General features: G+C 35.8%; 1 protein-coding gene across 2 annotated transcripts; it reads left to right on the top strand.

Moving 5' to 3' along the window:
* The first annotated feature begins 8,449 nt into the window (after positions 1-8,449).
* LOC118631664 (nucleophosmin-like) lies at positions 8,450-9,200 on the top strand. 2 transcript variants are annotated; one of them, XM_036264163.1, is made up of 2 exons: positions 8,450-8,979; positions 9,064-9,200. In XM_036264163.1, exons 1-2 carry the CDS (start codon positions 8,450-8,452, stop codon positions 9,122-9,124), a joined length of 591 nt encoding a protein of 196 aa, XP_036120056.1. In that variant the 3' UTR covers positions 9,125-9,200. The 2 variants fall into 2 exon arrangements, with proteins under 2 accessions (XP_036120056.1, XP_036120055.1); XM_036264162.1 differs by having other exon boundaries at positions 8,450-9,200.
* Positions 9,201-12,501: the final 3,301 nt, after the last annotated feature.

Raw genomic sequence — 12,501 nt, 5'->3', positions numbered from 1 at the left:
TCTGGATTTAACAACAAAATAGAGGAAACAGAGAGAAAGAATTGGGGAACTGGAAGATAGAATATTAGAAATTACCCAATCTGAACAACAGAGAGAAAATAGAGAAAAATAAAATAAACAGAGCCTGAGGAACGTGTAGGACTATAATATATATAATGTTCTCGTTACTGGCATCTCAGCAGGAAAGGGAAAGGAGAGAACAACTCTCAATGAAATGAAGACTGAAAATTTCCCAAATTACACAAGAGACATAAATCTACAGACTTAAGAAGCAAACTTCATCAAGGATAAACCCAAAGAAACCCATGCCTCGACACATTACAATTAAACCTCTGAAATTAAAGACAGAAAAGTCTTGAGAGTGGTCAGAGGAAAGGGGCACCTTTCATGTCGGGTAAAAATAATTAGAACGAAGTCAATTTCTCTTCAGAAAGCATGGAGGTCACGAAAAAGTAGTCCAGTACTTTTTAAGTGATGAAAAATCCTAGATCCAGTGAAAATATCCTTCAGGAATGAAGGAAAAATCAAGATGTTCTCAGATGAGGGAAACAAATTGAATTTCACCAGTAGACTTGTCCAGATAGAATGATGGAAGGAAGTTATCTAACTGGAAGAGAAGAGAGAAATCTTGGAGGGAAGACAGAACACAGTGAGCAAAATATGTGCAAGTACAATAGCCTTGCTTCTCTTCTTGAATCGTCTCAGTCGTGTTTTCTAAACCATGCTGGCTGAAGCAAACAAACACTACACGACTGTCTGATGTGCTTCTAAACGTATGTGGAGAAAACATTTTAAGAAATTTTATAAATGGGGGAGAGTAAAGAGAATTAAAGGGATATGCGCATTCTAGACTTCACAGGAAACTCTAAAATGATGGCGCAGATTGTAACCAGTTATTAATATAATAAAATATAATATAATGCAAAGAAATGTGACATCCAGAGCAACCACTCGGAAGTTATACTATTTTGAATTCAAAATATATATTCAAAAACAGTACAGATAAATCAAATAAAATAATAGAAAATGTTCAAGTAACCTTTGGGGAGACAGGAAAAAAAGAGAGAAACAGAAAACGGAGGACAAACTAGAAAAAAAAACTAGTATTGAATGACATGGAGAATGATTCCCTTTTCGATTTCTTTCAAGTTCTTCATCAAGTCGGGCAGATGTCCCAGTGAGGTGACAGGGGTCCAGCCTTCTCTGACTTTGCTAACCCTCGTTTCTAACCTAGAGGGTCAGGTCTCGGACCCAGAGTCTCGGCTGGGACAGCATTTAGCCAGAACTTTTAAACACCGTTTTCATCACATTTATTTATTTAAAATGTATCTTTATTGCCCAGCCAGTGTGGCTCAGTGGTTGAGCATCGACCTGTGCACCAAGAGGTTGCTGGTTCAATTCCTGGTCAGGCACATGCCCAGGTTGTGGGCCCGATTCCCAGTGGGGGGCATGTAGGAGGCGGCCAAACGATGTTCTCTCTCACTGATATTTCTATCTCTCTCTCCCTCTGTCTTCCCCTCTCTCTAAAAATCAATAAAAAAAATTTAAATTTATCTTTGTTGTTGAAAGTATTACAGGTGTTCCCCCACTTTTATTTTTAAGGTTATTTTCCTTTGTAGCAAAAGATATAGGTTTTTACACATACGGTTATAAAATGTTCCTTTTTCAATAATTTGGGGGAAATGGTGGATCAATCAATGGAAAAAATAAATGAATACATAATAGTTCATACATCCATATATCCAAAAAGGACAAATATCTGGAAGATGATAGCCAAATGACTAAAGTTTATGAACACAATTAGGCAAAGTAGCAAAGCCATTTTCTACCATATGTGTTAATAAAACTTCTGTACTAAATATGCATTTACGTTCATACTTTTCAAGCCCACCACAATGTGAGCTTCTTAAAATCAGGAGGGATGTCATTTTGGTTTCTTTAGTATTTAGCATTGTATTTGTTACATAATGTTCTTAATGAATGACTGATTTAACAGTTCTAAAAAGCAATATAGAAAAATAAATCCAATTCAACTTCTTTGCTATACTTGGGCCAAGAACATAAAAGTCATAAATAACTTATATGCTTGAATTTCCTCTAAGCATGAGTTGGGTTTATGTATGCATTGGGATAGTGGGTATAAAATTAAGGGAGCTGGGAATGGGTGGTATGATATCACTTCATAAACATCAAGGGCAGAAATGTAGACAGTGCTCCCTGATATCACAAATTTAGCTTTCAGCAATCTATGTTCAGCTTTCAGATGAATTTTAGGATAGGCATATGTTCATTTATATTATAATTTCAATCAAGTACACTACATACCAGGATATTAATCAATTTTTGAGGGGGATTAGAAATAGGGTCTGTTTTTGAGAAACATGGTCATAACTTTAATAAAAGTTACTATTAGCTAGATTAATAAAAAATAAATTCTTTGTCTGTTCCTGTATATATGTGTGAATATAGTATGTCTGTGTGCATTTAAAACAATAAAGCTCTTGTTTTAATCATGTCCTTTCTGCTTACTTAATTAACTTCAATAGCTAAAAGAAAGTCCCGCAAAAGTTGAGTTTTCATTATTTCTGGAAATAACACATTTTTCTCTTGTAATATAAAATTATCAGAGGAGATAAACAACCATTTTTCACTAAGAAAAAATCCACTGTGGGGTGTGTGTGTGTGTGTGTGTGTGTGTGTGTAGCAAAGTTGAATTTATGGCTAAGATCTTATGGCAGAACTTTCTTAAGCAAATTTGTTATTACTCACAGACAAAAACAATAACAAAGACTAATGACTAAATTATCCAGATGTGGCCTGAACAAATTACTCTGGAAATAGATAAAGATCATGAAGTTAGCATATTGTTTTGCTGTACAAATTGCTATTAAGTGTATGATAGCAGTTGTTTTTCAAAACTCCTGTTTGAAATAATCTTGACAATATTACAAACTTAGCAAACTCCTTCTACACAGTAAATTTACCAAGTAAATTTCGACTTGCTACTGTTTAAATGATTACAGACTTTGAATCTGTGGTCTTTCTTACTGCAATTCATTGTATTGTCTTAAGAAGTTTATGATATCTCAGGGAAACAAAAATTAACATTTTACTTTAGAAGAAGAGTTTTTTTGCGAACAATAAAGCAAAAAGTTAACGGTTTTAAAATTTTACTCATTTCAACTTATAAAGAACAATTTCAATGAGTAAAATTTGGTGATATAATATGTATCAGGAAGAAAAGTGTTGCACAACACCCACCATAGCATAGTCTGATAATTTCATATCCCCTTATTTCTAGGAGCAATGGTTTATTTCATATCTCAATTTCATAAGAATGAAAGGCCATATTTGTAGGAAATGACATGTCAAAACTGAGAAAAAGGGAAGAATATATTTATGAAGAAAAGAAAATTATTCATTTCAGAGGCATAGTTCTGCCTGATGGCCAGTTAATCAGAGTTGAATATATAGTTTATTTCTTCATTCAGTAAATATTTACTGAGCCTACCATGTGCCTAGCTCTCTATTTTATCATCAAAGTTACTTAGGTGAGCTGCTCAGAAAAAATTCCCCCTCTCACAGGACTTAGACTTTATTGGAAGAATTCACATGATAAACAGAGAAAACTCCAAGGTCATTTTGGATAATGAGAAGTACTATATAGAAGATAAAAGTGGGTGATAGAATAGAAAGTAACTAGTAGTGAGAAAGGAAGTTACAGTTACATTGAAAGCCGAGGAAGGCACTGTGGTCTGACTATAGAAATGTCAATCTAGGCTCTATGCTTTAAAGGTCCTGCATATCATCATCATCATCATCACACACACACACACACACACACACACACACACACACACGTTACAAAACACACAGGTGCATTTGTCATTTCCAGCCCATCATTGGCACACTGTTGGCTTTAACCTTAAACACCTATCCTCACGACTAATGGCATTCAGATCCCAGGGAAATTCTTCACCTCTCCTTGCCTTGTGTCCTAAAAAGTGACAGCAAAAGCGTAGCATTGTCTACTGTTGATTTTAAAAGTAAAAACTATTGCATCCATGGAGTGTTTCAGTAGCTTACTTGCTTAGGTAAAAAAGAAAAAAAAAAAAAGGACAAACTCTTCTCAGTTAAAACAACTGCATACATTCTTACACAGAATTATTTCCCAGTGCTGCAATAAATCCATTTTCTTGTTATTTGTCTTGCAATTTTTGTTTCTGGAGATATTTGCAAGTCAAGATGGTGTTTACAATATATAACATATATATGTATATTATGTATGTTATCTATGTATGTGTGTATATATATATACACACACACGCGCACACACACACATACATACATATGTGTTTTTATCTGTAGCTAGCTGTACCTATATACTGTATGGTAGGTCTAGATATAATATACATGAAGTCTTTACCAATTTCTCACTTTAAGATCTAGATAATCTTTGAACTCTAGCATTAAAAAACTGGCATTTTGTTATCAATATTTATTTAAATATATAATTTTGATATTTATTTAATATGCAAATTTAAATATATTTGGTATATAAAATTATGTTTAAATATTATATACATTCTATTTTAAATTGCTAGTCATTAGTTATTATTTACCTTTTATTTTTTATAATTTTAATAGGTAATTTTAAATCGTTAAAAATTTTTAAATAACTTTTTGAAAAATAATGCTTTTATTTTATATTTAAATTTATAATTTCTGACAAAAATATATGCAAATATCATATATTTCAAATACTTTCAAATGCTGTATACTTTCAACTTATTAAATTTTATTTTTGATTCTTGTGATCATTAATTGTGAATACATTTCAAATTGTACAAACATTGATTACAATAATACAATAAATGATATTGCTATAGCAAAAAAAAGAAAATTAAATTCATGAAGCTATTATATAATAGTTATAAACTACATATATCTTTATTCTATTACTCATCTAAACATCACCAGTCCTTCACCCAGAACACTGAGACACGTGCAATAATAATTACATTAGATTCAGCTATCTGCTAATTTGTCCACCTGCAATCACATAAACCCTGCAATTTAATTTCTTTGTTATAAGGATGTATTTGGAGGATACAACGTGATATAACATTTTCTTGTTAGCTTGTCAGCTGGTCATTTAGACATGAGGTTTGTGGGTTTCCATTCATTCCCTTACCCTAAACCCAACAAATGCTGTGGGTGTGTCTGCCTGAAAGACAATACGTCAGCCATGTGTGGGTCTGAGTGCAACGAGGGGAAGAGGCTTGATATGCTAGAGGAACAGTAAGAAGGGTAGTGTGACTGCAGCCCGGATAGCTGGGGAGAACACAGACCCCAAATGCAAAGCTATTGCAGTAATCCAGATATGCTGTGATTGACACGACATTGGTAAGAGTGCAAGTGGAAGAAGCTGGAATTAGTATTTACTTTGGAAGTACCGTTGACAGGATTGCTGAAAGATTCCACATGGGATCTAAAGAAAGAATCAGGGTGACTTTTGAACAAACGGGAGATCAACTAGAGTGATGCGTTCATTTACCAATACACACCCAATAATTACTCTGAAGATTGTATTACTATAAATATGTGTAAAGGTGGATGACCAGCAAAGTGAAAGTGATAACAATAACAATAATAAAAGTTTGTTTTCTCTGGTTCTCAAAATTCAGATGTTTATTATGTAACATTTGAAATTAAGCTTTGCTTTGATGGTAAAAAATAATAATAAAAATAAAACAAAACAGAAGAAAATACTGCATTACTTGAAATTATAATAAAAACACACACAATGATGCCTAATATCTGAATATACCTTTGTACTTATAAAGGATTCACTCAATTGTCTCATTTGATACCCATCACAATCCTGTAAGGTTAGTCACTTTCCAAATTTTACAGACAAAATTATTAAAAAGTAATACTGCTTAAGTTCTCTATTCAAGATCCCAACACTAGAAACTAAGAATGGAGACATAGGAAAAAACAAAACAAAACAAAACATAGATAAGAATTCTGTCTCAGAATTTCCTAGTCATGACATCTTTAGCAAGTTATTAAACTTGAGTCGAGTACTTCTGGCTTTAATTACTTTTTCTACCATAACCTTCATTCTAATGTATGAAAAGTTGACTAAATGTCTATGGTCTGAGTGCTTTAATCTTGGATCCAAAAGGCAACAACAAATAACCATCTATAGAAATCATAGAAATTGGCTTCCTTTCTTACCTGTAGTAAGGAAGTTTCAGCATTCACCCTGACTTTAGCCACCTAAACATTCTATCACTCATTCTTCACGTTATCTGCAAAACCAGATTATAGGTTCCTATAAGTAGCCTTAAAAACATTGTTCTTATTAAATAGTTGTAAAATCCCATGAGATCAGAAACGCCATCTTGAATTTAAAAAAATTAAAATAGACCCTGGCCGGTTTGGCTCAACAGTTAGAGCGTCGGCCTGCAGTCCCTAGAGACCCGGGTTCAGTTCCTGCTAAGGGCATGTACCTCGGTTGCAGTTTGTCCCCAGCCCTGGTTGGGTCATGCAGGTGGCAGCCACTCGATGTGTCCCTTTTACGTCAATGTTTCCCTCTCTTTCTTTCTCTTCCTCTCTCTCCCTCCCACTCTATCTGAACAAAAAAATGATAAAGTGTCCTCAGGTGAGGATGAAAATAAATAAATAAATAAATAAATAAATAAATAAATAAAATAATTGAAAATAGGCCAAATTAAATAAATAAAATAGCTCAAACTAAGGCAGGGGCCATTGAAAGAGAGAAAAGGACGTGAGCCCAAGTCTTTTTTGTCTCTAATGCTCTTTCAGTTAGTCTCTAGTGTCACTGCAGCTACATCCTCTTAATTCAGCAGTGTTACCCAGCTTAGGAAGTCTTCACTGCCAAAGCAATTTAGACCTCTTACACGCTCCTATTTTCTTAAAGATAATACATACCAAGAGATGCATTTAAATCATTCTTGAGAATGCCTTCTCTCTCAATGCGCATATTCATTTCCATCATCAAGTGGAAATGTTGATTTTACATCTTAAATACATCTGGAGATTCTCCACTTCTCTCCACCTGAAACACCATCGTTCAGAAACAAGCTACCATCTTTTCTCTTGGCAGCATATCACTTTCATTCACTCCTGTGCCTTTCTAGTCTGTTGTCCAAATTGCAGCTAGAGTGAGCTTCTCAAAATGCACATCTGAGTATGCTGAAAATATTTCCATGGTTTCCCATTGTTTGGGGGATAAAGGACACAATTCTTCAATTCTTAATATGGCCAACATAATCTGTGTATAACTGACTCTCTACCTGTTTCTCCAGCCTCATCTGTACCAGGTTCCTCTTTCTGTACTATAAATACTCTGAACTCTACAGTTCTCAAATATGTCAAACACCTTCCCATCAAACAACTTCACAATGCTGCCTGCACAACCTGAAATGCTCTTCACCTCATTTTTATCTAATAATTATTTCATTTCTAGGGTCTTAACACATTTATTACCTCTTCCGGAAAGTTTTGTGGATCTCCCTAAATAAGTCAAATCACCCAGTTAGAAATTGACACAGCATCCTGCGCCCATCCTTATTAAAGTTGTCATTTCATCTATATGCCTGCTAGTCTGAGTCATATCTATCTTAAAAGTAGATTGTAGACACAGTGAGGACAGAAAAAGTCTGATTTTGCTCTCCATTTTCAACACTTATCCCAGTGCCCGGAACACATGAGGCACTCAATAAATATTTCATAAAGGATACTACAAATTAGTTAACTGGTTAACAGTGAGTTTCTTGGCAAAACAGACAAGAATAGTCTTAGAAAATGCCTATTTCTAAAAGGAGCTTAAGAATTGCCTAGAAAAAAATATTATAAAATACCTTAATGTAATACTTAAATTATTTTCCCATGGTAAATCACAGTTAAGTCAGAATAATAGAACAAGAATTGGAAAGTATACAATATTTGTGTAAACATTTAGCATTAAAATATAATCTCATTTTTAAAAAAGATTTACAAGGTGTCAAAGTTATCTTCAAGAGTAAAATTCTTATTATTTTCTACAAATTATCATGGTGACTCAAGGGGCTTAGATGGAAATCAAACAAAATCATCTTTCTGTGACTCAATATTGGATGGATTATTGAAATCTGTGACCAAAATACATCTGTGGCTACACACACAAGCCCAGTCTTAGTCTTTTCCTTGAGGCAGCCAAGCACTGCTTATAAATCACTCAGAAGAAGCAATAATGGGGTATGTCTTTTCTGAGGACCCACTGTTCATAATGAATTTTCCTAGTTAGCTCTTAGAATATCTATGATGGCCTGGTGCGATCCCGTGCTGCGCGTCTGTGCTGCGGAACACAAGTCATTTATCTCTGCCCGCCTTCTCTCACCTAAGTGGCTGCTACCACCCCGTGGAACATTCAGTGGACATGGACGTGAGCCCTCTGAGGCCCCAGAACTATCTTTTCGGTTGTGAACTAAAGGCTGACAAAGATGATCACTTTAAGGTGGATAATGATGAAAACGAGCACCAATTATCTTTACGAACGGTCAGCTTAGGGGCTGGTGCAAAGGATGAACTGCACATTGTTGAAGCAGAGGCAATGAATTATGAAGGCAGTCCAATTAAAGTAACACTGGCAACTCTGAAAATGTCTGTACAGCCCACGGTTTCCCTTGGTGACTTTGAAATAACACCTCCTGTGGTCTTACGGTTGAAGTGTGGTTCAGGGCCTGTGCATGTTAGTGGACAGCACTTAGTGGCTGTGGAGGAAGATGCGGAGTCAGAAGATGAAGAGGAGGATGTGAAACTCTTAAGTATGTCGGGAAGTGGTAGCAAGTTTCCACAGAAAAAAGTAAAACTTGCTGCTGATGAAGATGAGGATGATGATGAGGATGATGACGACGATGATGATGATGATTTTGACGATGAGGAAGCTGAAGAAAAAGCTCCAGTAAAGAAATCTATACGAGATATTCCAGGCAAAAATGCACAAAAATCAAACCAGAATGGAAAAGACTCAAAACCATCAACACCAAGATCAAAAGGTCAAGAATCCTTCAAAAAACAGGACAAAATCTCCCCAAACACCGAAGGGACCTAGTTCTGTAGAAGACATTAAAGCAAAAATGCAAGCAAGTATAGAAAAGGGTGGTTCTCTTCCCAAAGTGGAAGCCAAGTTCATCAAATATGTGAAGAATTGCTTCGGGATGACTGACCTGGAGGCTATTCAAGATCTCTGGCAGTGGAGGAAGTCTCTTTAAGAAAATAGTTTAAACAGTTTGTTAAAATTTTCCGTCTTATTTCATTTCTGTAACAGTTGATCTCTGGCCGTCCTTTTTATAATGCAGAGTGAGAACTTTCCCTACCGTGTCTGATAAATGTTGTCCAGGTTCCATGGCCAAGAATGTGTTGTCCGAAATGCCTGTTCAGTTTTTAAAGATGGAACTCCACCCTTTGCTTGGTTTTAAGTATGTATAGAATGTTATGATAGGACATAGTAGTAGTAGTGGTCAGACAAATGGGAATGGCGGGGGGACAAAAATATACATGTGAAATAAACTCAGTATTTTAATAAAGTAAAAAATAAATAAATAAAATATCCATGATGCAATTTTCTGTATTTTTTTATTTTAAAGATGAGGTAACTGTCATTTTCGTTATTCTGAAGTAGACACACAGACCAAATGGGGTAAAGCAACATTTTCCCGAAATATCTCCTACAGAACGTAAGTATCAGAAAAGAGGTTAACTGGTGTTTTTAATAAAAAACAAGCAAACAAAATTTAGTTTGGATCTTTGATAAAATAGGTCCTTTCAAAAAGCCCCTTTTTATCAAGGGACTTATCAGAGATTAATTTAATTTGCGATCCTCCAAAGAGAGTTAACTAGCACATAGAATTTTCTGTACTTATTTGGCCTCTTAAAATATTATTTCTAGGAGTATTTCAAGAAACTCTTATGGTTTGTGGAGCACTGTTGGGGAAATTGTGATATTGTAATGTATATGGTTTTAGACCCTAAACAAAGCATCAGTATTCTCTTTCACCTCCTGTGTCCTCCCCTTTGAGCATGTTCAGAAAAGGTGTTGGGGGAGAGGAGAGTGTTTAAAGCCTAAATTATTAGATTGACTCTGGATACACTGAGTTGCATAATTTCCTAAATTAATTTCTAAATTCTTATGGCTGTCTGAAGCTCAGATAGTTTAAAAGGCTTTCAGCTTATTGGCTAGTTAACAATGGGCATACAATTTCAGTTAGGCAAGATGAATATGTTTTAGAGGACTTATGTACAATATACACCAGTAGTCACCAATACTGTATTGTACATTTACAATTGTGTTAGGAGGGTAATGAATATAAAAAGACACAGTGAGCACCCCCAAATACTCACTATTATTATTATGCACACTGTTATGTACATGTGGTTTGAGAAATTATCATATAAAGGCATGTATATAAATAAAATATAGAGAACTGAGATATGTATTCCAAAATGTCGTGCAAGAATTTTTTTGAAAATATTTTAAAAAATATGTTAGAATGTGTGTGTTTTACAGTTTATTTTAGTCGTTGTTTTTTAAATTTTATTATTAGTATTATCAGTTTATTAACTTAGGTTAAAGAAACTCATGACTGGATAGATTTTAGGAAGCCCATGACTCCTACATCATAAACTTTTTACCTCTATGTAGCTGTACATATTTCCCTCCTGAAAAAAAAGCTTCATGACTTTTTCCAGTTTCTTCACTTCTGAAATTTAGGAATCTCTTATCTATATATGTCTCCATTATTTCTTTTGACATAGGTTTCAAAGCAAGATACGTTTGTCTTACATAAATAAAATCATTTCATGGAGATTTTCAAGTGCTAAAATTCTATATTTCTTGCATTTAGATTCCACCTTTGGGTCATCATTGGTTATATAAAAAAAAAAAAAAAAATTAGGTGCCCAGCCAGTGTGGCTCAGTGGTTGAGCGTCGACCCATGCACCAAGAGGTCGCTGGTTCAATTCCCAGTCAGGGCACATGCCCAGGTTGTGGGCCAAATCTCTAGTGGGGGGCATGCAGGAGGCAGCCAATCGATGTTCTCTCTCTTCGATGTTTCTATCTCTCTCTCCCTCTCCTTTCCTCTCTCTAAAATCAATAAAGAAAAAAATTTAAATAACAATAAAAAAAGAAGTAGCTTGAGTCCTTGATGGTAGGGAGGAGGTAGCAAAGGGGACAAAAATTTGGGGAACTATTGCTGGATGGAAAAAACAAGCCAACCTATAACACATGAGCTTATCAAAGGTATGAAGTAATCTTGCACTCTCGTTCCATTTTAAAAAAAAAGGCACTGTAGCTGCTTTTTAAAGACATTTATGGTACATACATCCGCCCCCTGCTGACTTTGGCAGTTTCGCCCCCACACATCTCAATCTGTCTTTGTGCAAAATGTCTGTTCCTTTCTTTTCGAATAGGTCACTCCTGTTTACAAAAGATGCCCTTGCCTCTTATTTTTTTATTCTTTAAAAATGCAATGTCTAGGGTCTAATCTGCTTACTGGCCCATCTCTGGGGGCCCCGCGGGGGGCAGGTGAGGCCCAACAGTGGGATTTTGAAGCCTCACGGGCAAAAGAGCTGAGCAGCCCGGGGAAGGAAGAGTATGGATTTCATATTCGGAGAAAACAACATCAATATTAATGTTTCTTTTTGCTGGTAAAATGGAGGATATAAAGGTAGTGAAACTGTTTCTGCCAGTTTTATCTTCAAATGGGTAATTGGGAGGCTGGTAGGAATTTTCAAACATAATATAACAAAATCGAGAAACAAAAAAGTTCCTTTTCATCTGCACAGAGGCTCTGTTGAAGCTGAAATACTTGTGGGATATTAGGAATGAAAAATGTCAGCATGCGCTCTGCCCAGGCTTGCCTGGTTTATGGCTCCCACCTCGCGGCCATCGTTACTGCCCAGTAAAAGGACCTCTTTGTCCCTGGAGCATTGCCTTCCAGACAAGAAACGTCCCCACGCGTCCCCTCACTTTGGCATATGGGTCGTGGCATTCAGAGAATAATGCGAGGGACCGTCTGAGTGCCAGTTCCTTGAATCACTGGGACATGAAACTACTTAGGGAGGGTTCAGCTAAGCCTCGTTGCTCCTACGAATTTCCTTCCTGAATGAAAAGTCATTTTCTTAAGTGAAAAAGACCTGAGTTTTTCAGTGACTTGAAATGCGAGGCTTGTAAACAAATAAAAGGCCAGAAAAGGAGTGGAGGGTGGGAGGAAGGAGATACAGGAGATGGAGAGGGAAGAAGTCATTTAAAAGTCTTAACCTAAAGCCTGTATTAGTGACGTGTGTGTGTGTGTGTGTGTGTGTGTGTGTGTGTGCAAATCCACAAGAGGAGTGCCAACCCTCTAACTCAGATCCGAAACGATCCTGACCTTGCACTGAGCACGCTTCCTGATGCTTTGGTGGGTGGAGAAACATGGTTTGTGGAGAAAG

Source organism: Molossus molossus, unplaced genomic scaffold, assembly GCF_014108415.1.
Source record: "Molossus molossus isolate mMolMol1 unplaced genomic scaffold, mMolMol1.p scaffold_m16_p_16, whole genome shotgun sequence".
NCBI lineage: Eukaryota > Metazoa > Chordata > Mammalia > Chiroptera > Molossidae > Molossus > Molossus molossus.
This window is presented reverse-complemented; position numbering and strand designations above follow the sequence as displayed.